Source organism: Manduca sexta, chromosome 28 (assembly GCF_014839805.1).
Source record: "Manduca sexta isolate Smith_Timp_Sample1 chromosome 28, JHU_Msex_v1.0, whole genome shotgun sequence".
Lineage (NCBI taxonomy): Eukaryota > Metazoa > Arthropoda > Insecta > Lepidoptera > Sphingidae > Manduca > Manduca sexta.
The window spans coordinates 6,258,899-6,284,696 of record NC_051142.1 but is presented as its reverse complement, the minus strand read 5'-3'; the positions used below and the strand labels follow the sequence as shown (position 1 = coordinate 6,284,696).

At 33.3% G+C, this 25,798-nt stretch overlaps 1 protein-coding gene across 2 annotated transcripts in view; it reads left to right on the top strand.

Annotated features, from left to right (window-relative positions):
- LOC115441873 (gamma-aminobutyric acid type B receptor subunit 1) overlaps window positions 1–25,798 on the top strand; it is a 55,039-nt gene that overhangs the window by 9,774 nt on the left and 19,467 nt on the right. For both annotated transcript variants that reach the window (XM_037444849.1, XM_037444848.1), the window contains 5 exons: window positions 3,229–3,445; window positions 11,936–12,104; window positions 16,664–16,779; window positions 19,144–19,271; window positions 21,019–21,160. In XM_037444849.1, coding sequence (XP_037300746.1) covers window positions 3,229–3,445; window positions 11,936–12,104; window positions 16,664–16,779; window positions 19,144–19,271; window positions 21,019–21,160 — 772 coding nt within the window. The remainder of the gene's footprint in view (window positions 1–3,228; window positions 3,446–11,935; window positions 12,105–16,663; window positions 16,780–19,143; window positions 19,272–21,018; window positions 21,161–25,798) is intronic.

Sequence of the window (25,798 nt, the reverse complement as noted above, 5' to 3'; positions counted from 1 at the left end):
CAAAAGCGGCGTAAAATTGTCTTAATATAAGCGTGACAAATTTAAATGAAGAGGAAGGGAGCGAGATGATATTCTTTGCATATACATGAGGCTTTTTTCGCTTTCACTACGCTGATTAGATCTCATTTTTTACTTTTTTTATTTTTGCATGAAAATTCTGATGCAAAAAACGAAGACGTGATATTGAAATTCCGGGGCCTGGGTCCAAATTGGTCCAATTTTAGAAATAGTAATATCCAGGGTTATTTGGAGTTATCTTCTTGTTTAAAATTATATTTATACCTTTATACCTCCAATATATTGTTGTCTTAATGTTGTAAGCATGGAACGTTTGTAAATAATGACTATCATAAAGGCCTTACCTTCAATCATTTTATTTCTATACAATTTATATATTTTATCAGTGTTAGTATAAAGAAACTCAACATAAGAAATGCACAGGTATTTTGACTACAACTCATTACATTACATAATAAATAACTTCAGTGCCAAAGGTCAATAAACTTATAGGTATAGGTTTATTATGAATAATCACATTACCCAATTTCAGTGTATTACCGAGTAATATAACTAGAATAATAGCGCATAATAGAAAACGTATCACCTAAATAACTGTTTATATTAATGTTCAATTCCCAATACGCTTTTACTATATTTTTTGTGACTTTATCTTCTGCGTATTCACACAAAACATCAGTAATGAATTTTAATATGGGCGCAACCGGTAGCGTACTTTATAGTAGAAAATTCATGGAAAAATGTAAAAAGTAATGGAATCGTCAATAAATCAAAGACTATAAAATATCGTACATTTTATATGTTCTCTCGCGTTGTCGATAGATGTTTTTTTATTATATAGAATCGATGCATGCAATACAAATGGAGAATTGTGTTTCATCGCATTCGGTACTCAAATAATTGCGAAAAATACAGTAAATTTATTATTTTACACCCAATATGAGAAGACAATTGATGCGCCGACTCTTATTAACAATTGCATTATATAAATTTTTACTCTATACTAGTAACTATGTAATTTTTTTAATGAATAATCATCAACATCAACATCAACCTCTTCCCTAATCCCTCCATTGGGGAAAACCGTATCAAAATCCGTTCTGAGTACGTTTTATGGGTTTATAAGTATTTTGAGTTAATTGCGTTTAGACAGACAGTCATGGCGTCGAGACTTTGATTTATAATATGTATGTAAGTGTAGATGTTTACTTTCTTTCTGTATCTTACGACACCTAAACACCTTTCATTCAAAATAATTGCCTTTAATAAATTGTTATCTACCCATCGTGTTATTAAGATGGGTATAAATTAGATCATTCCTTGGTCCGTTGACCAGTCCTTAGCCAATGTTCCTGAGAAAACGTTCAAATTCAAAAAGGTATTTTCATATAATTACCGCCAAATATTTAAGCTTCGTTTTAAGTGAAAATAAACTTGCAACATTTTAGATAAGACACAAGAATGCCACGCTTGGCGAACCAACTCGATGCCGGCTTACTTATCTTTATGAATCTAAAAGTGTAAAGTTAGAAGCCGACATTGTCTGTGAATATTTGCTACACGAATGCAATTCTTGAAATTTGGAATTAAGGGAATTTTTAGATACATTTTAGATACACAAGGCAAGTGTTAAAATAAAATCTACCTGGTTAAACGTATATAGTGAATTTAAATCAATTACATTTTCAGTCAACGACATAATAATGTACCCAAAGTAAATATGTTTTGCTAATATCAACAAACTGATCTACATCTGATTCATCAAACGTTGAATATTGAAATGCCACAGGGCTTCATCGATTTCAGGTTCCCAAACTTCTTTTTCTCATAGACCACTTTCAATATTTTGCTGGTTTCGACGGACCTCCAGCCACTAATTTTCTACCTTATTCCGTAGGATATGCAAGTTTTTACATGTACATAATAGTAGCCGAGCTTCTTAAAATATTACCTGCCTCCATTAAAGTGAAGTCAAGCCAACATTTTCTTGAACCTCCGCTTACGACGTGGAGCTTCATCGAGTTTCCCGTGAACCTCTGGGGGTCCACTTGGACCATTTTGGAATCGATGATTTACTTCCATCGTCGACTTTATAATTTTCAATTCTTGTCATCATTATCATCATAGACTTAGGAAATATAAATTAATAAAATTTGAAAAGAGTACGTCAACCCATCAGTGCGGATTCTGAAGATTATCCAATAGTCTTAAATCGATTCGTCTAGACGCACTGAGAGCTAAATAAGCACCCGACTCGCTTTGTATAAAAAGTTTCTAGTATGTATCTCATATCTTAGAACTATTTATACGTAATCAAATGAAATCAACATCACTATATAAATATAAATCTTTATTCACCTTCATTTATATCTTAGCTATCTTCAGTTTATTGAAACGACTGGCGCGGTCTTAGTTTGTCACTTCCAATTTAGACCGAAATCCACATGAAGGCCGAGTATCATTTATATTGTTTCTTGGAATCAATCCTCTGTATTGTCAACAGTTAGATGAGATCTCGATTTAATTGTTATCAGAAGTTGGTATAATATACAAAGTATTTCAGTCTACGTCTAAATATAATCTACTTATTGAAATATCGTTATCATTGGATAGTAATATTGATTTTGCTTATATGAGGGCTTTAGGTAATACAATAACTAGAGTATTAGAACAACGCATTTTTATTACATAGAATAAAAAATATATAAAACCTGAAATCTAATTACAGAAAAAAGTCGGAAAAGCACGAAATAACAGAATATTATCGAAGGTAACAACTTAATCGTAGTTGCATGCCACTTTGCTCGAGAGAAGAAAATTTCATACTTAAAGACATTATTACAACATAACTACTAATTGTTATTAATATAACGCCAAAGTTAAAGAGACTAATACAGAAATCAAGGGAATAATGGATGGATGATGTCAGGATATAGTAAAACTTGATGTTTTCATTGGCACGAGCCTAATTATCTAAAAACTTAGGTTATTGGCTCGTTGTGATTAAACTGTAGCCGCTGATTTGTATCTCAATCATCAGAATATTATACCTATCGTTTCGTATAATAATTAGTATGAATTTAAATTTATGTCCGATACAAAACCTACCACATTATAGGACTCTTATGTCTAGGTGTATTAGATTTACCTTTGCCTAACATTTCAGGATTGAAGAGATGAACTTATGTAACATTCTCATTCCTCTAACAGACTGTAGAAGATCTAGAAGCGCACTGCAAGAAGGCGGGGATAGAGATCGTCACTCGCCAGTCGTTCCTGTCGGACCCTGCAGACGCAGTGCGGAACCTGCGTCGACAGGACGCGCGTGTCATAGTGGGGTTGTTCTACGTGGTCGCGGCGAGACGGGTCCTCTGCGAAGTCTACAAACATCGCTTGTATGGAAAATCTTACGTCTGGTTCTTTATTGGTAAGTATATTACAAATTGTCATAATTGTTAAACATTTTACATCTTCATAAATAAATCTAAGTCGACGCGCAGTCTGTCAAATTGCCCGGAACAATACTATGAAACATGAAGTTGCTTCGACAATTTCAGCAATTTTTATGTTAGTTGATTTAAATTCCTTTCCCGAAAAAAATAATAATAAAGCAAATATTTTATTTTTGTAATAAAACGTAACTTTATATGAGTCCGAAAACACTGATATAAACAAGCGATATCTTAATTTAGGCTATAAATAATATTTTAGTTTAATTTAGAATATAACATACATAATTCATTTTGACTAATACACAGTCAATAAAACAATATACTATTAACATGAAATAACATTATACCAATATCGATACTTAAGATTATTTAAAACTCTGTAATAATTTAATAATTAACTTCGCAACATTATTCATGGTCCATATTTTTTTAATTGTGAATGCGTTGCTAATCCAGCCTATATAAAATACCAACAGTATGATATATCTATGATAAAAGATGAACAAATTCTGGTCAAACGAGTACATCGTATATAGTTTACAAATCAAACACACCTTAAGCTCGTAAAATGCGTAAATTGTCGCAGTAAATTGTATCGCACATTTGCCGAGTGTAAAAAACCGTTTAACGTATTTTTAGTTATATCTACGTCTGTTTTGGTGCAAGTATTGTGTTGCCCGTAGCTGGCTATCGCTTGCTTGTTCACTACACAAGTCGCTTGCCTCACTTATGACGTAAACATTTTATATTGCTTGTGCCAACACTCCACAATACACATAATGTATTATATTTTTAAAAGTTTTGCACCATAAGAATTGCAAGGAAACATTTACAAATAATTTACGTAGTGGATATTTTCCGAGGATGTTCCCCATACACTACAAATATTATTATAGTCAAACCCTATAAAACCAAGATACTTAATTTGGTTACGGGCCGATTTTGCAATCATCGGATAAAAAATATTTGTAGTAGAAAGTAAAACAAACGAATTACAAATGTCATTTTTACGTGTAAAACTGACAATTTGTTTCACTTTTACATTCAATCAGGTTATATTTTATTTGGTAGATTAATTTTATCTGATGAAAAACTTGCCGTTAGTGTAAAGTTTAAGGATTTACTGCGTCACTTTCATACGATATTTAGAAAGTAACGTTGCATAAATTCCGCAGTCACCGCCATTATTCCCTATCAAAATTACAAAAAAATCGCAACAATACGTATAAATGGCGGCATTTATTTGTAACCGTCTCTGTGATATATGGATCCGTTTATTGCCTGCCAAGCCGTGCACACAGAGAAGATTTAAAAACATAAATGATTAATAATGTGAGCTATAAGGAAAATTTATAATTTACAAAGAAGACGTTAAAGGAAGTGATGTGGAACAATACGTTTCCCACTGTAAAAAATGATAGAAAATTGTATTTATTATGATTATTATTACAGTTATTTGTTATTTGTGTATGAATATGGATATCAGAAGCATAATTATTCATAGCTAATAGATATTTATGTCGCCAATATGGCGAAATCAATATAATAGGTAATCTGTTTTTACGCCCATCATCTGTACTACTACCTAGTCTTGCCATAAATATTGTAATAAAGAAAAAAGAAAATTGTTAACTGCAAATAACATTTATTACTTTTACAGTGTGTCAGTTTAATACATAAATATAAAACAATTAAAAATATAAAAAGCTTATTCGAAGTGGTCTCCATTGGCTGCAATACAGTCCTTTAAACGATGAGGCCAGTTATCAATAGAAGCACGCACTCTTTCCATGGGAAAATTCTTCACTGCCAATCGTATAGATTGTTTTAGGGACTCAAATTATCATGGCGTTTAGAGCAAGCTGTACTCTCTAAAACTGACCACAAATCATAATCCAGCGGATTAAGATCGGGACTAGACGACGGCCAGTCTTCAGCTCTGATGAAGTCCGAAACGTTCGATTCCAACCAAGACTGCGTGGACCGAGCTTTATGACCCGGCGCCGAGTCTTGCTGGAAGGACCATACTTGGTTATTGAACATGGTGATGTTAAGGGGCTTAACTACCTTCTCAAGAATGGTATCTTGATACACTTGTGCCGATGTTTTGATACCTTTTTCACAAAAATATGGCTCAGTCACTCCTTCATAGCTAACACCCCACCAAACCATCACTGAAGTCGGATAATGTCCACGTTGCACTCTGTCGACTAATTGGGAAGCTTCCTTAGAGCTTTGAGCATAAATACGGTCATTTTGTTTGTTAAAATGTTGCTCAATTGTAAAAATTTTCTCATCCGTAAACAAAATTTTTCTGTGACCTCCCTTTGCGTACCGCTTCAGTAGTTGTTTCGATTTTACCACCCTATTCTTCTTTAAATTATCAGTTAAGAAATGGCCAGTGCGTCTCTTATAGGCTGCAAGTCCTAAGTCATCTTTTAAAATACGCGACATGGTTCTAGGTGCTATCTTCATTTCCCGAGATAAAATCTTTTGCTTTCGGACAGGATTTCTTCGAATTCTTTCCCTTACTGCTTTGACCACCTTTTTCGTACGAACACTACGTGGACGGCCAGATCTTTTCTGTCACAAACAGAGGAGGTCTCATTGTACCTATTAATAGCCCGGTACACAAACATTTTACTAATACCAAGTGTATGGAGAGTTTTAAAAATTGCATTTGGCTCCATACCTACTTTGTGTAATGCTATCACAGCGATTCGGTTCTCTTTATCACCCCACACCATTTTAATATCGCAAAATATTTTACAATGTATTGGCGCCAAAATGAGAAAACACAATGAACAATCGTATAAAAATGACAGATTCGAAATTCAAATGTAATATTTTTTTATAATTAAGTGTAACAGTATTTATGGCCAGACTAAGTATATAAGGCTGAAGAGTTTGTTTTGTTTGTTCGAATGCGCTAATTCCAAGAACTACTGGTTCCAATTGTTGTTTTGTGTTGTATAGCCCATTTATCTATGAAGGCTATAAGTCATATAGCATTACGCTATGACCAATAGGGGCGGAGTATCAATGAAACATGTTGGAAAGACAGGGGAAATTTATTTTGAGAGCCTCAGTTGTGTGTGCTACGTACCCGGTTAAAGTTACGCAACAATAATGCATGAAGGGATTATTCCTCTTAAAAGCTCCTGAAAACTACATTATTAAAGTCCCCTGCAGCATGTCCTGTCTTGAAGTCAAAAACTACCAAACGGATTTCGATGAAATTTGTTATGGAGTTAATTTTAGACAATTTTATAAACTACTAAGGATTTACTTTCTGTCCGAAGAAAATATAAAATGAGACTTTATCCCAGAAAACTCTTTCACGCGCGTAAAGTCGCGAACAAAAGCTATGTATAATGTTTACAGTGTATTAAACTAATTATGTCATTTTTAAATGTCCTAATTCTTGTATTAAAGTATGTTAAACATTACTTTTTGTTGACATAAATGGCCAGTTCGTGAAAATGTTCCCTTTAAGTAAGAATTTCAAAGATGGCTGTCATTAGGAATTTATATTGAAATCTACATTAGGCATTTATGAACATAGGAAGCTAAAATATGCAATGTTTTTGTCCCATTAGGTAAGTCGCGAGGAAATCGGAAAAAACATCATTTAAAACTCTGTCAGGTCTATGCTATGTCTTGACTTTAGAGCTAAACAGCAGTAGATGAAAATAGGGAACATGGCAACTATTAAAGGAGGCCTATGTCCAGCAGTGGACTGCTAAAAGCCGATGATTTTAATAATGAGCTACAGATAACTGAGTTCGAACGATACCTATACAATGTAGTATAAATATCCACCCTATTTAAACGATTATTGCTTAAAAACATATTATAAAGATTAATTCGGCTAAAACATACTGTTAGTAAGAGTAAATTGCAGTTGCCTAACATTTCCAAGTAATTCTCTACAATGTTGACAGTACGCAATTTATTCTCTAAAATATAACTTAAATACATTTAAAGTTTGCACAACACGCTCCACACACATTAGCGTCTTCAACGTAACGTGACTTTTCACTTTGTTTTGTATTTCTTTCGTATTTTATAAATGACTCCCCCGAGCCTGACTGAGATATTTATTAATGAATTTCCCGGCTGAACTCCCCCGGGACAAACCACAGCGCGACAGTAATGGAACTGAGAAAAAATCCTGAGATAAAGTGAGGAACTAGACTACCGCTCCCGGAACGACGCTCGCGAGGACAATAACAAACGGAAATATGGATCTTTGTATGATATTTCCATACAACAACTACTATTTACGCCTTTATAGCATTGTTGCTATTCATCTATTTAATGCACAGCTCATCGTCCTTTTATTAAAAATACCTAACTGTGTTATACCTCTGCCTACCTCTGAAGAGAACCAGCTGTGGTGCAGATAGTAATTGTAAACACACATAAAAATGGAAATGTCAAAATTGTCACACAGTCACTTACGAAAATATGGACCGTCGCTGCTGCAGCCAATCTGTTTGGCCAATACATCATTCTCAGCATTTAAATATTGTGATTGATGTGCGCGCCAACAATACTAATATGCAAATTATAGCGACACAAGAGCGAGTGCGACCTACCGCATGTTTTATACATTATTTCACTGCTTTTGCCGTAATTAAACTAACTTGATACGTCATAATAGCCTTTGTTGACGTGTGAATTCTAACATAATGTACATTATAATTTCAATTAATATTAAAAATACAGCACAAGTGCAATTATGACGCGGCCGGGTTTCTACGTACATACATAATGACGTCACGGTTATAATTAAGCGTTGAGTATTTAGAATTGTTCATGGATTTTAAAATGACAGCTTTCTTACGGAGTTTTGTAATAAATCTAATAACCCTATTACAACTTTGTAGGCAATATAGACAGTTTAAATTAAACAAAATATTGATTAACAAAAATAAAATTTTATTACTAATACGAATTGATTCTTGTATAAAGAAGCAAATCATTATATTGATATTTAAAATGACAATATGTATATGTATTATTACTCAATACGACAACATTTTCAAAAATATTTCCAGTAATATTAATGTAGCATAAACTCTGTCGTCTCTGCCTCCGAACTTTATACGTTATTCTGCACCTAAATATATTTGAAAACTATCTTAACCTAATTTCAGAAATGAAAAATGAAAATAAATTATTTACCAATAGAAGAAGCAGAGACCACACTATGGTCGTACTCGTTGCATTTCTGTCGGAATAGAAAAATTCAATCGAATGGGAAATGCGGACTCAATCAATCAAATTGCAAGTATCAATTCACTGAAATAATAAACGGCAAAAATGTGACTCGAGTAAATATAAGGATAATGTTTTTGTGCAATTAGGGAACGTTTTGTTCTTTATACAGTCTCTCTTGAAACAATATTAAAAAAGAACTATGTTGTTAGTGTATTACATTATAAATATCCATTATAAATATTAGTGGCATGTATATTATATCACGTAATTTTTGTGGTTTTAGAATGAACTTGTTTATCAATTTTTTAACATCATTATATAGAATAATATGAAAAAAAAATGGTAGAATTCGACTTGAATGAAAAAAGAAAATGCCAGTAAGAAAACTAAATTTGAACTAAAAAGTGATTCGAGTATCAATATACTCCGCAACATAAATCCGTTTAGACGTTAACTTATGGCCAGTGACACTGTTTGCGTCTGTAAAACTCATTAGTGACACTATAAAACAGAATGACGTTTTAGTGTATTTAAATATCGCCTTAAGTCACAGCTGTAATGAAAATACAACGGTTATAACGCTCCATTTGTGTATTCATGAATTCGTGTATCCGGTCGCAGGATCGCGTCCTGACGCCTGTTACGAATGGCGATTGTCTTTTGTATCAATTCTCATTAATGTTCTAACTTTGGAAACATTTATATTCCTCCCCCGCTTTTACATTAAATTAATTCAAATGGCCAATTCCAGCAATACGTTTTAAAGAATGCATTTCCAATAATTATCCACAGTTGTGGAAAATGTTTTTCGTTTAAACGATACAGTTGGTTGAGCATTTGACATTCCGTAAACTTGGATTGGAATTGGTTCAAGGTGCAGCTCTCGAACTTCGATCTAGCTCAGCAGATAAGTGTGTACACTTTAACGTGCGGTTATTGGCATTCTGCCAATGTTCCGTCAAGTCAAGTTCGGCAGGTTATCAGCGTCCGCTCGGCCTTAATACAGGGCTCCGGGAATCTTTCCTGCCCACAATAAAACTTTATTACCCCATAAAAATGTCCGGTAAAGAGATCAATTCATTACGGTACACGCTAGTTGTGGCTTAGTTGTGCTTACACTGGGATCCATCGATGTTAATGTCAATATTAGACTTTTTTAATTTCATTCAACTTTATCATGTGATCATAATAGATTTTGATAATTGGACATGAAATTAAATATAAAAAGCGTAAAATTCTCTTGAAACTTTGATTTAGGCCGGTAATACGAATAAAAGCTTTAATATATACGGTATTTTTACCTTATAGACCCTAAATCTATATACTATTATATAAAGCTGAAGAGTTTGTTTGTTTGTTTGTTTGAACGCGCTAATCTCAGGAACTACCAGTCCAAACTGAAAAATTATTTTTGCGTCGGATAGCCCTTTGTTCATGGAGTGCTATAGGCTATATATCATCACGCTATACCCAATAGGAGCGGAGCAGTAATGGCTAATCTCAGGAACTACCAGTCCAAACTGAAAAATTCTTTTTGCGTTAGATAGCCCTATATTCGTGAATTGCTATATGCTATATATCATCACGCTATACCCAATAGGAGCGGAGCAGTAATGGCTAATCTCTGGAACTACCGGTCCAAACTGAAAAATTCTTTTTGCGTTGGATAGCCCTTTGTTCGTGGAGTGCTCTAAGTTATATATCATCACGCTATGACCAATAGGAGCGGAGCAGTAATGGCTAATCTCAGGAACTACCAGTTTGAACTGAAAAATTCGTTGTGTTGCATAGCCCTTTATTTGCGGGGTGCTATAGGCTGTATATCATCACGCTATGACCAATAGGAGCGGAGCAGTAATGAAACATGTTGTAAATACGGGGACAATTTATTAGTTTTGAGAGCTTCCGTTGCGTGCGCTGCGTAAACGGTTAAAGTTATGCAACAATGATGTATGACGGGATTATCCCTCTTAAAAAGTTCTAAAAAAATATATTATAAAACAAAGTCCCCCGCTGCATCCGTCTGCCTGAACGTCTTAAACTCAAAAACTACCCAACGTATTAAGATGAAATTTGGTATGGAGACAGTTTGAAACCCTGGGAAGAACATAGGCTCCCAGGAAACTACTACTTTTATAATGGAAAACTTTAGCCTGAAAAACTTTATAACGCGGGCGGAGCCGCGAGCAAAAGCTAGTCAGTAATAAACAAAAAATATACTAATGTTTTCCGTCTTACGGAGGCTATTGCCGTATCTGAAACAATAATGCATCGCCCACGTATAGTTTCTACATAAATATGAATCAATATTACGAATATTACCATTCGAAAAACAATTCGTTAACATCGACAAAAATATAATACAAAATCGTGTGTAGACACAACACATATTTATTTGTTCAGGTATAGCAACAAACAGGACAAAGGAAATGGATAAAGAAAGGGGATAAATAATGGCCGAGAGCCGAGCACTTTACGCCATACAAATAAACAAAAAAATATTTCACTTTTATTCATCCAATATCCGCGTAATAAAATAAGGCAATCATTAACTTGAAATAATTATTTTTATTTCCGTATTGGTCGGTCATCTATAGGGACTCAACTATTTATTAGCCCTAAATCTTATAATATAATTGTTAGCGTTTTATCAGCTTTTAAGTAAAGTAAACATATTTTTGACGACTATATATCTATATATATAAAAGAAAGTTGTGTTAGTTACACTATTTATAACTCAAGAACAGCTGAACCGATTTGGCTGGAAATTGGTAGGGAGGTAGCTTAGAACCAGGAGACGGACATAGGATACTAGGACTTTTTATTTCGTTCCCACGGGAACGGGACGTGATATAAGACGTGGTATAACAAAACGAAAATTGGTATGACCCTGGGAAGGTTATAGGCTACTATCCCGGGAAAATATATAGTGGGACTTTTATCCCGGAAAACTCCTTAACGGGGGCGAAGCCGCTAGCAAAAGCTAGTTTCAAATAAAAATAGAATGTACTTTACTGGTTTAAGGTATATTATAAAGTTATAACCGTTTTTAAACCTGAAATTTAAAAAAATAATACTAAATTTCGAAATAACTACCTTATGGTATAGCAAAAATCGTGTAAACTTTAGCTATTAGTATACATTTGGACAAAGTACTATAAAATACTTAGCATTTATTATTTAAATATAATTAACATAATAATTAAGAAACGAATAAAAAAAATACTTACATTTACCAGGTTGGTACGAAGACAACTGGTTCGAGACTAACCTAGACCGGGAAGGGATAGACTGCACGGTGGAACAAATGCGAGAGGCAGCGGAAGGCCACCTCACCACCGAGGCACTCATGTGGAACCAAAACTCCAATCAGACCACTATTTCGGGAATGACTTCTGAAGATTTCAGGTAAGCGTTTATAAATAGACCACGTGGAATAATACCGGGCTATTTTTGCCGCCAGTGGTGACAGACTACAACTTCTTTAATTATCGATAAGTCGTCAAAATGAATCATTAATGTTTGTATTAATGTAATTATTATTTCTAATGTAATTGAGATGCGAATTATATCGTTCATGATGAAAGGTGTCATTATTCAATCAAATACAAAAACTAATTATTGTAATCAAACGGTAAATGAAATGTTGAGTTTTAAATAAAGTTATGGTTACGTCACAAACATAATAAATTATTAGGATTTGTGCAAATATCTAGATCGGGTCAATTCCTGGGAGAGGAAAAAATACAACTCGATTATACTGTTTTAGAACTTAAATACATCCATTTAATTTCAAATCTCGTAGCTAACTTACTGAAATGACAAAAATATATTTTTAAAAAAGTATCCAAATTTTTTTTTAATGCTATTTTATTCTTGCGTTCATGAAAGTATATAGGATATTCGTTTATTTGCAAAGTTTTCTTCCATTCTACCTTATAATGATAGTGTTTACAAGCATTATTAGCAGTCTTGTCACAATCAAAAAATCATCAGTAAGTATTAAAAGGAACTCGGAAGCGCTATCTCTAAACAGGTAAGATTGTTTTGAAACGATGAAAGTATAATGTGATTAAAATTATAACTATGGATACTCTACCAATAACATAACGCAGTCAGTTAAAACTTACAAGAACTTAAGTTTAACGCATCCGCGACAACTCAGTGATCAATAAACTCTAAATAAGGAGATTCCACTTGAGACAAGAACGTATTGACAGTATTTGGTTAAGAATAAGGTAGGGGGACCAAAGAAAGGCTGATTCCTTACTAGGCCCAACATCCAATTTATTGTTTTTTTTTCGTTGTATTACATATTAAACATATTGCAGTTTTTTTTGTTAGTTCTTTTATAATTATTTTTTATAATATGTTGCACTTTAATCAAGGATTTTCTCTATAATATTTTCTTATGAAACGATTTCAAAATTAAACGAGACATCAGTGATTCCGTTACCTTATGACCAAATCAAGTTAGTTTTATAATTTCCTGGGAATTGACGTAACCTTATTGATATTTTCAAATGGCTGAATTAACAATTTTCTGTACCATATTATAACATAACATTACAAATTATAATGTCGACAGAAATATTCAAGTATAACATAGAAGCGTATAAGGACTAAAGCGCTATATTTGTTATTATTTCGTATACTACGTATATATAAGTATAGGTTACTTGTATAGTGTGAATACTTTCATAAGTGCTAATATATTATTTTCTTGTGTTGTTTTCCTTCAGCGGTATATCGGGCACATAACAAGTACATGTTTGCAAAACCTTGTTCATTATACCGGCAGAGCTTCAAGCCATGACCTAATTATTGAGAAGCAATGTCTTGTTTATTACACCACCACAATTCTGATACGAAAATCAACATAATAATAATCAACCTGAGTAACTAATATTGTAAGAAGCCGCAAGTCAGTCCCGCCTACATTTACTAAGATAACTTATTTATAGAATTTCAAAATCTATTTGCGCGAATGTTAAAAATAGATTTAATATTTTAGAGTATTAATGTGATATTTGTATAAGTCTACTTAATAATTGTTATTACACGAAATTAGTGAAAATGTAATTCGAAGTTTCAGTTTTAAGTTATGGAACGATTATATCTCATTTTAATAAAGATTAATATTCTCAAATCGAATTTCCAACATTATAGTGTTGTGCTTATTTAAATATGATTTTCAATTCTATACTCCAATGATCACAAAGAAATAACAATTTCACAACAAATTCTTCAAACCATCCACGTTTATAGATGAAATATGTTAGAATTAAAATTCCTTACAATCATGTCACCCGCATCAGTCTGTTGCTATTTACAGAAGACATACGGCCGAGCTCAGTAGTACATCAAATTCTTGGGTAAGACCTTGTCCTATAGAAAGGGTGTACTTTATTTGGCTTACTCGGCTAAATATAGGCTCCTGCAAGGACGTACGTAAATACGTGTATCGAATAACACATATTTTAAGCAAATATCGATCATATACTGGTAAATACTTTATTGTATTAACTCATATATCGTTGGCTCACTTTTACAAGAACCTATATGTTTTATTTATGTTGGAAAAATGAGATTTAAAATTTGAATGTTGGTAAAAACATAGAACCTTGTAATAGTGAGCAAGCGATATTATGTAGAGTTAGCCAGATGTTATGTATTTGTGAATCATTTGATTGCAACTTCACATCTATAGTCCTGACTTGTTATTTCAATCCCCCATCGCAAATCCCCGACATGTGTTTATAAATAGTATTTTTGTAAATTATACGCCGTTGATTATGCATCGTACACGATGGTTGCATACGCGAGAGTAATTAATCTGTTATCAAAAGGGATCGTTTTATATATTTTTCAAAATTTTCTTTTAAAAGCATAGATTTCTACAAATACTTCAACAAGTGTACTTTATGTCTTTTTATAATATTAAATAGTTTTTCGATTCAGATTCTATTAAAATTTATTATACAGATGAATTCATGCATCAATATCATTGCTTCTAGCATGATATTATTAAGAGAACTTTAATATCTTTTCAGTATATCCAGACATCGCTCCTACATACACAATACCCATTACTTATCTAATTTGTGCTAACAAAATCCCAGTTGTAGTAAATAACGACAATTCTCACTTAGTTTTAACACACGTTTTAATTAATCCACTTTGCCGCTTTGTCTAAAAGCGAGTATATCAAAATACAGCTTAAGTGTTCCCCTTGCTAAGGAAGTGCGTAAGAAACAGTACGCATATGATGACAAAGGTAAACGGCGGAGTTTTCTCGAGACTGAGCGATATGCTTTTCATCGCCTGTTTTAAGTGAACAAAATAGAAACTACGTCACAGGCAAATTCGCGTCTAATATAAATACAGAGTGGTTTTTTGAGACGGGACCGTTGAGCAGCTACTTTTACTATTGTAGCTACAAGAATTCTTTCTTATGAAATCAATAATTTTAGAAGATACTAAAATGCATTTACAGGTTTTAAAAAATATGTACAGTCAGCATGAAAACAGCAGCAATCGATCCTGTTACTTATAAGGATCAATAGAATACGGGACCATTGGAATATCAAGTACTTTTAAGGTTATAGATTAAAAAAGTATTTCTCCGCACAATTTTTAAGAAATGCGATTCCAATTTGCTTTTAAAGTAAGTAACTAAACTCTATATTCAAGGTTGATTAACCAACAAAAACGAAACGAAGTATATTAAGAAAACTATAATGCGAAATGTTCCTTTTATTAATACTAACTACGTCTTTTATTATCTTTATAAGATTTCTAAACCTAGTCATTTGTTCTGGAAAGATAAATCAGCTCCGTTAGACTCAAGACTGCATGATTCTGTATAATTTTTGTTTCTACTGTATCATTATAGGATAGTAGTCTATAACGTACTGTTCTCTTTTCTCTAGTTACTGATAATAAAGGTAATATTTTTTTCTATACAGGCCGTAATCCTGCATAGAAAACGATTACTTTTATTCTGAATATAAGTTGTTAATCTTTTTAAATGAACTTTAGAAATAATATTAATTATTTCAAAATATGATTCACATGTGTAATACAAATATATTATTGTTGGATTATTATATTGATAATATAATAATATCAGCCCTGTATTATACACTGTCCCACTGTTGGGCACGGGCCTCCTCTACTACTGAGAGGGATTAGGCCTTAGTCCACCACGTTGGCCCAGTGCGGATTGGTAGACTTCACACATCTTGGAAATTCCTATAGAGAACTTCTCAGGTGTGCAGGTTTCCTCACGATGTTTTCCTTCACCGTTAAAGCAAGCGATAATTCACAAAGAATACACACATAATTTTTAGAAAAGTCAGAGGTGTGTGCCCTTGGATTTTGAACCTGCGGACATACGTCTCGCAGTCCGTTCCACAACCAACTAGGCTATCGCCGCTTACATATTATATTAATGTTTATTTTTTTTTTATTTAAAACAATTTACAAAACATACATTATTACTAGTTCGTTTCACCAAGGTTTTGTAAAATAAGCTAAGTTTTCAATCACAAATTATCGGAACATGAACAGTAGGCGATATGAGTAAAATTACGACACAGGCACAAATATGTACAATAATGTTTGAAACAAATGAAAATAAATAGATACCTTATTTATAAGCACTAACGACTACCTTTTTTATAAAAATTATAAACATATAACATGTAATTTTTTAAATTATACCATTAGGTCAGAAAATATTATGGATACGAGAATGGAACTGTATATTCAGAGCAAGAAATTACATTTCTGCGCACACATTCAAGAAGTCCAAAGTATTAATAATAACTTATTTACGCTTAGCCATATTTCTAAGGAAAGCGACATCATATTACTAACTTAATTATATTACCGTGATTCACTTTCCTTTTGAGAAATAAATAAAAATATCCTTCCTTGCTAAACACTATATTTCTTTGTATCAGATCGCGGCTGAACGAGGCGCTACGAGAAGCCGGATATGATATTGATGGGGAGAGATATCCGGAGGGATACCAAGAAGCGCCTTTGGCCTACGATGCTGTGTGGGCCGTCGCTTTAGGTAATTACAACTTCAAGACACTGTGAGCTCATTCTGCGTAGAACGGGCCACCAAAAACTAAAAAAAGCAAATGAAAATTAGTTTTCCGACGACTGCCACAAAATTAACAATTTTGAAATAGGTCATTATTTTACTAAAAGTGCGAAATGTAGATAAATATTTGAACTTTGACTTTACGGATGACCAACACCTCAGTCCGCTCCTTGACCACGAAGGCTGCAAAGTCTTCGAAATGTCGGGCAAAATTATAATATAAAAAACAGCGATAAAATCCGTAAAAAAAGTTTTATTTTACTTACAACTTATAATTATAAATTTACCAAACTAAGTCACGACAGAAAGGCTGATAGGCAAAACAAAACTACAACACCTTTTGTAAATTAAAATTTATTTACACAAAAACTTATTGATTATAATTATTTATCATGTCAGATAAGAGGTGTGGCAACGAAATTCATAAGTCATGAGCTTTATGGATAGTCATCGCTTAGGTAGTTAGTGAAAGGCTGGTAGTTTAGATAGGTTAGAGCTTTTATTGTCCTCACCGGTGAGGATCGCGACGCGTTTCTCCCTTATTGCTTATTTAAAAATACATATATACATCATTTTATTTCTTCTTCCCTGCCAGCCCGAGCTGGCTTCTTTGTTTACTAAGTATATTTTTCATTAATTTATTTTCAATATAAATTGTCTTTGTTTATATAAGCTAATTTAATTAAGTGATAATTAAATATTCTCATGTACCTTGACTTGTCATAAGTGCAACCATGTTCGCCTACGTGATGAATAAAGCATTTTAATTTTTAATATTTTTTTTTTATTTTTTACGTAATTAAATTAATATAACTATATGTAAACATTGATAACCATATTTTGTTATTACTAATGGCTCAATTCGTTATACTTTATTATACTCTTAACAACTCTTCTATATAACGCAGGAAGACGGAAAGATACGTATAAAAATATTAGTAATTAATGTACGCGCTATATTACCACCAACTCTTTGTATGTCCAAGAAAAATTTAATTAAACCGGAACTTAAAAGAGTTATGACACACGGGCCGACAAACAGACGTTTTTACCTTTATAATTTATGTACCTTATAATTTGCGCATCAACCCTTATCATTAATTAATCGATTTCTATTTATAAGCGATAATAACCGCTATTTGATCGATAGTAAAAATGCACCATTCGTAATATTTTGTATAACATGCTTAGTTACAGATGACATATCAGACTGCCAAAGGAGGATAATGTTTATAATTATTTTATCATTTGCATCAGTCTGAAGTTAACAATTGAGATCGTTTAATGAAATCGGCTAAGAGTAACAAATTTTATTCGAAATACCACACAAAGTAACTGTAACTGGGAATCAAACCCAGGACATCCCGATCCATAGCCCATATTGCCACTAGACCATAGAAGCGACAACGGCCGTACCAAAAATAAATAGACAATAAAAATGGTTTATGTCTCCTAACGCAACAGTAAAATTTTAACTTTTATAACACCTATATGAAACAATGCCGCCGTGCAGAACTTTTTTCATTTCGAAAACGTGTTGGCTCTGTAACACACAAAAACTGAAATTGAAAACTGATACCCAGAAGTGTGTTAACAGTTTAGAGAGCTTGTGCGTCAATTTATACTCCGCTGAAGTGGCACTACCTCGGATTCCGGGACGTGATTTGTTGATTGAATTTAGTTTTTATTTTGTTTAACCTAAGATTGACTTAGCATCAACTTTGTTGAGAAAAGAGTAAGCACAAAAGTTATGTTTTGTAATCCTTTACGTGAAATATATCAAAGTAATATTTCTTATTAACACTAAAAATTTTAAAAAAAATGTCTCATTTAAACATTTTTATTTGTTAACAAAAATACCATCCATTAAATAAAATGGTCTCAACATATCTAGTTAAAACGATTACTTTTACATATAAATTTGTTGATACCAATGCTACATTAATTACAGTGATGGTCCTGAAACCATTTGAATATTGCCAGTCCATTAGTGTATTGCTTCTATTGCCGGTCAAAGCGGCTATAGCCTTATCTTGTTATCTAATGCTTTGTAGTTATCAACATATTTATCCGTATCCCCATTTAAAGTTGTATTGAAAATATAAAGAGAATAAATGTTATTTTCCTTCCTCTGTATAAACGTTGATTGGATAAATGTAAATACATGCGAGTTGGTTTGTTTGTTACTTTTTAATACCGCATCCAATCAACAAATTTCCAATAAGCCTGAAACTGATATACGTAGATATATAGTTAGCGCGTGAGCTATATCTGTTCTTTAAACATTTATTGAAACAAAACAACTGGTTTAAAATAATACATATTTTTAAGCCTTCAACAAAACAATGGAGAAACTCCAAAAAAGCGGATTGAGTTTGAAAAATTTCACTTACACCAACAAGAGGATTGCCGATGACATCTACGAGGCCATAAATTCTACGTCATTCCTCGGTGTTTCGGTGAGTATCGCAACATCTTATTTACGTCTCTTTCCCCCGCGTAATGTGTCTGAATATACCCTTTGCCGAACAATTTATGTTTACTTATCTCAAGGCAGTCTTCAAGGGGAAATGAAACTCGAAGATCGCATTGAAAAAGTTAAACGGGTCACTCATAACAATAAACCCTTTCACAAAAAGATGATTACTAAGACAAAAGAGTCTTGAACATTTAAAAAGGCAATTCATATCCGAGATTGTTAGTGGACGGGGTGGGATGAAGTCGAGTTCTCGTTTCACAGTCGGCTGTAGCTGTGGTAATAGTCTTGACAATCGACTAAATAAGGGATACGTCGATCCGTGATCACCGCACATTTGACCAGCAACGCACGTACGACGTTGGCACCGTCTGTTCACTGGTTAACTAATTGGTTCTCTATGACTGTACTCGATGTGTGTATATCATAGCTCTTCAATGAAATGTTCGCGTATCGAATTTCATGCAAGAACACCAAATTCAATGCGCAACATATGTACTTTGATAAAAGTATAGTTAACAACATTGACGTGCCGATATCTACAACTAAACGTCCATAAATCAACTCATGAATTATTCAAATATCGATTACTTTATTAAGAGCACTTTGTCCATCAATTTCCATTATAACATTTTAATAATTCCATTAAAAATTGTTATTTCATATTATAATATTAATGGCGGCCATAACAATGTCGGTAATATTAGAAACGCTTTGAAAACCAGATCGGAAACTTTCCAGTTATCGTTACAAAAAGGAAACTCGTTAACTTAACGAAACCAAACATAATGGTAAACGAACCGTAGAACGTTGGCACGATAATTAACAAGTAGGTACGTTGTTTTGAATTAATAGAACTGTTAATTACACTTTCGTAAACATAACGGACCTAAGTTGGCATATTTGCCTCGTTTAGTTTGATACATAGCCCATATGAGACTTCTGCTGTGTGCGGAAACAAACAAAACCTAGCCTGGACTATTGATGTTCACAAATAAAAATAAATATATGTTTATAAATACATAAAAATCATAGTTGATATTAATACTATAGTCATAAAATGAAAATGGATTTTTTACCCTTCTCTTTTTCAACCTCAATTAAAAATATATTTTCGACGTTCATTATTTTCAATTTTGAATAAATTTACGCAGGCTCTTTCGTTTTAATAATCATACATTTTCTACGATATTATTTTCGTAAATCAATGTGAATGTTGTTTTAATTATTTTTATTATCTACATTGTACGATGAGCAAAAATAAATATTTGCATATTATATAACGTAGTCAAAAAGACGTTCCATATTTATTCTTTTGTATACATATATAATAAGATGTTCATCCACATATACATTTAAGGCCATCGATATATATGTACTATGTACTATATTTGGCGTTCCGAACATTCATTGTGTTCAACTGAATTGAACTGCAATCCATTCAAACTGACTTTAGTATGGTTAGTATTGCCAGGTTGTGGTTGTGTATGGAGGCGCTCATGATATAAAACTCGAGTCTAAGGGTAAACCTGGATTTGAATAAAAAATATTAGTCAAATAATTAAAATTATTTGTTGTTCAAGTGAATAAATAGGTTATAACAGTGACGTTTTGATTGCCATTTTAGTTCAGATTTTGAACAAATAGTTTACATGAACGTTCGTGTCTATAGAATATACGCCTGTGAGGCCGTTTCTTGGCGAAGTTGTAATAGGAAATCGATTCGGCAGGGATTGGTAGCGTTCTCGTCGCAAGGAGATCGTATAGCGCTGACGCAGATTGAACAGCTGACTGACAACCACTACGTGAAACTGGGGTACTACGACACGCAAGCAGATAACCTCACGTGGCTGGATAGAGAGCGGTGGGTTGGTACGTAACATTTGAACTATTACGTTTATTAATTAAATTCTTCTAAATACCACTACGCCAATTCAATATTGTAAACGTCCGGAAGAGATGTTTAGACAGCAAAATTAAAATATTTTTTATAATACTAGAAATTTCTTAATGAATGTTTTGTGTGATTCAATTTTTTTTTCGTTTATAAGAAAAATCGTTTTAGCGCAGTGTTAATTGCTGGTATTGATTTATTGTGCAGTATTGTCTTTATAAAAAATCTAAACTATACTTTAATTTCCATATTGTAATTACTTTGTTATTTGTGAATGCTTATTGTAGTCAAATTAAATTTCTAGAAGGTGCGGATCCAAATCTGTCAATGTAATTCAGAGTGCATTCATAATGACATATTTTTGTAATTCCAAAAATAATTTGCAATTCGTAGTGGTAGCATAGCGGTATAATCAACTTAATATTATCCTAAAGAGTCAGTAGAGAGGTTCCAAATCTGTCAAAATAAAGAAAGCTTTCAAAATGAAACATTTTTGTAAAGCCAAAAATTAATAAGGCGCAGAGATACTGTAGTGAAATAATTCCGCCTTGTGAAATAAATAATAGTATCTACAACCAAGAAAGGAATATTTTAATCTATTAAAACTTTATTATACGAGGTAAAAACATGAGTTAAATAGAAAAAATAATATACATGAACAAACTTAGCTATCTACTCCATTTCTCTTAACTTGCAACTTCGTAACTCTGAATATATTTACAGAATATTCTCTATGAAAACAGTGCGTATGTTTGCATATTTTATATTACGAGCTAGAGCAAAACAAACGATGTTTTTTATCTTGGTATGAGGAACTTCATCGTATATATCGCTCCAAATGTTAATATTTTAAAAGACTGCTACTTTAAAAATGGGTTAAGCGATTTATTATCTTATTGATTATGAAAATTGTGTTGTAATCGTGATATATAACCATCTTGGTATTTGCTAGTCATATTGTGAGTCACTCAGGGATCGAACTGAAAACCCATCTATTTTAAAATCCAATTAAATTTCCATTAGACCGGTGAGACTAAATATTTAATAATTACACATGTTCTCTACCACCATTTAATTCATGGCTATATTGTTACAAAATCGATATTTAAATTCAACGACAATATACACCACTATAAATTGTTAGATTTTATATGCCTACAAACCTAGAATGATGCGATAGTCACAGTCGGTGGTTTTATTTATTACCCTCACAGACATAAAACCTAAAAAAACACTTTGCTATCATAAAAAAATTGCCAACAATTAAATATAAAATACGACCGCACAAAACAGAGTCTGAAAAATGTTTTAATGGAGCAAACGTGGCCCATACAATAAGCCATTGAAAGGAATTATTAATACTTTTACAAGAATACAGCTTCGAGGCACATTGAGCTGGTGGAAATAAATTCCTGTCGCTCGTTATAACTAAGTTAATTGTGTCATGATGTTATTGCTATATGAATTCTTTCGTGTTTTGTACTAAGAAGTGTTGGAGATTGTAACCTTCGTCGTGACTTATTATTTTTTATATGTTCTATTTTTAGAACTAATTGTATTTTGTTTGCCATAGTTACTTCTCTTTAGTCCGAAATAAACACTCATGTCAATAACATCTTTTTACTAACTTTATTTAATTACTAAGAACATATATCATATTTACAACACGTTATCAGCACGAACGCTTAGTTCTTAGTTTTTTCACGTTATTTAGTAAAATAAAGTTGTATATATTTTTTTGTGTGACTAGGAAATAGTAATAGTCTGAAAATGTCACATGAATCTGGAGATGTTTCGAGTGTGAAAAATTCCCCGTCGTCGAGCTCATCTTTTACATTTTCATGTTTGAGGAATAAAGATGGATATCCTACATGGAAATTTAAGATGCGCAATTACCTTATCCATGAGGATTTATGGGAAACAATCGGTGGATACCCAAATGGAGACACAACCCATGCCTCTACAAAGGTACGCAAAGACGCAAAGGCATTAGCAAAGATATGCTTATCAGTAGAAGGTGCAGCGATAACCCATATAAGATGTGCGAAAACTGCATCTGAGGCATGGACTTGTTTGCAAAAAGCCTTTGAAGATAAGGGAATAGGACGAAGATTATTTTTGGAGCGTAGACTGTACAGGTTGAGTCTATCAGAGTTCAAAAATATTGAACTATATATTAACGCAGTTATGTCAACCGCACAGGATCTTGCGGATATTGATGTAGTCATAGAGGACAAGTCTATTGCTGCAATACTTTTGGGAGGTCTAACTCCAAGGTATGAACCTCTCATTATGGCTTTAGAAAATTGCAATGTAGACGTGACTACAGAGTTGGTGAAAACAAAACTGCTTAATGAAATGTCCAAAGATGTGGCTACGTCATTAGACTCTGTTTTTCATGCGAAGAAGAAGCCTAAGTCAATGAAGAAGAATATAGTTTGTTATGAGTGCAAGACACCTGGACATAAGAGACCAGACTGTCCACAGAGAAACAAGAAGGAGAAAGGCAATGCGGTAAATACCAATGATACGATATTTACAAGTCTTAATACTTCTGGAAACCCAAGAAAGGACATAATTTATGTAGATTCAGGTTGTACTAGACACATGACTTCTAGACGGGACTGGTTTCAGAATATCTCGATACAAAATCAAGGTACTGTTACTGTCGCAAATGGAGAACAGATTAAGTGCTGCGGAATCGGAAATATTTCAATAAACACGCCCGAGAACGTAGTCAACAACATTAGTGATGTTGCTTATATACCAGATTTGAAAGCTAGTTTGTTATCTGTATATAAAACTGTTGAAAAGGGTTTTATTTGTGTTTTTGATAAAAATGGATGTAACTTTTATAAATCTGATACTTTTTATTTTTACGGGTGAATCTGTTGCTCATGCCTCGCCCTGTGGTGGACTGTACGTTTTAGATGGTACTGTAAATGTTTCCGAGAATGTGGCAGATAATTTTTGACACAAGATGTGCACTCTGGTTGTCAGGATAGTTATCAAATATGGCATAAGAGGTTAGGACATTTGTGTCGTATAGGCATGAACCAACTGAAAAATCACAAGGTAGGTATAAAGTATACAGGAGTAGATAAAACTAGTTGTATCGCTTGCGTGGAAGGTAAACAAGCAAGAAAACCTTTCAAAAGGTTAGCGTTTAATAGGGCTACTTCCCCTTTGGAACTGATCCATATGGATTTGATGGGACCGGTGTCTACAACTTCTTTTCAAGGAAATAGATATATGTTGACAATAGTAGACGATTATACGCGAAAAGTGTTTGCTTATTTTATTTCTTCTAAAACAGAAGTCAAAGATATATTTTGTGTGTTTCATATGTTTTGTTGAAAATCAGTTAGATAAAACAATTAAAGCAATTAGGACTGATGGAGGTAAGGAGTTCGTGAATAAAGAGTTTGTTGATTATCTTGCTTCAAAAGGTATAGAACATCAAACAACGACGCCTTATAGTCCTCAGCAAGTTGGAGTAGCGGAACGCACCCATCGTTCGGTTACAGAAAAGGCAAGAACGTTGCTAGCTGAAAGTTCATTACCGAAAGCATTCTGGGAAGATGCATTCCAAGTTGCCATTTACCTTAAGAATAGGTCTCCTCATCGAGCCTTAGGTGGACAAATTCCTTATTTATCTTAGCCATCTAAAAGTATTTGGTTGTAGAGCTCTAGTCCATATACCTTCGTGTCACAGGAAGAAATTAGATGTCAAGGCACAGGAAGCAATTTTCGTCGGTTATTCTGAAAATCCAGGCACTTATATTTTTAGGGACCCTGCTAACCCACGAAAAGTTATTATATCCAGAGATGCAACCTTTTTTGAAAATTGCTGTACAGCGTTAAAGCAGAAGCACTCTGTCGCACAGTCAGAATCTATATTGTTATTTGATGAGCAAAAGAGATTGATTCTGAGTTTGATCATGACTGTCAATTCTATGACTGTGATGAGAGTATCAGCCCGGCGGCTGAAGCAACTTTACCAGTAAATCTAGAAAGTGCAAAAGAGTCAGTGACTCTGGAAGAGCGAGAGTCTCTCAGTGACTTAAGGCTGCCTAGTGTGGAAGAAGTGACAGCGAATTTGGAACAGGAATCGCACCCTGAGCGCAGATACCCTTCCAGAGACAGAAAACCAACAAATTTTTATAAAGCTTACAATACGTCAATGGTAGATTCTAATGAACCTACGACATATTACGAAGCTACTCATGCCGATGATGCTGATAAGTGGCACCATAATATGGCTGGTGAGTATAGTTCTTTAATGAAACTCCATACATGGAACTTAGTAGATAAGCCTAAAAAAGGTTATGCCATGTAAATGGATTTACAAAATTAAACTACCAAACTCTATGGTAAAGAACTTATGATATTGGGAATTTTGTTGATGACATAATAGTCTTCTTTAAATCTAATTTGACATTTGACACTGTCAAGAATTTGAATTTTTGAGAAGATTTGTCGAGATATTTTTCATTAAAGGATCTCTGAATTATATTCTTTCTATATTAGAAAAGTTTAATATGAAGGAGTGTAAGACCGTGGATACTCCATTAGTTTAAAATAATATGGCAAGAAGAACGGATGGTCAAGTCATA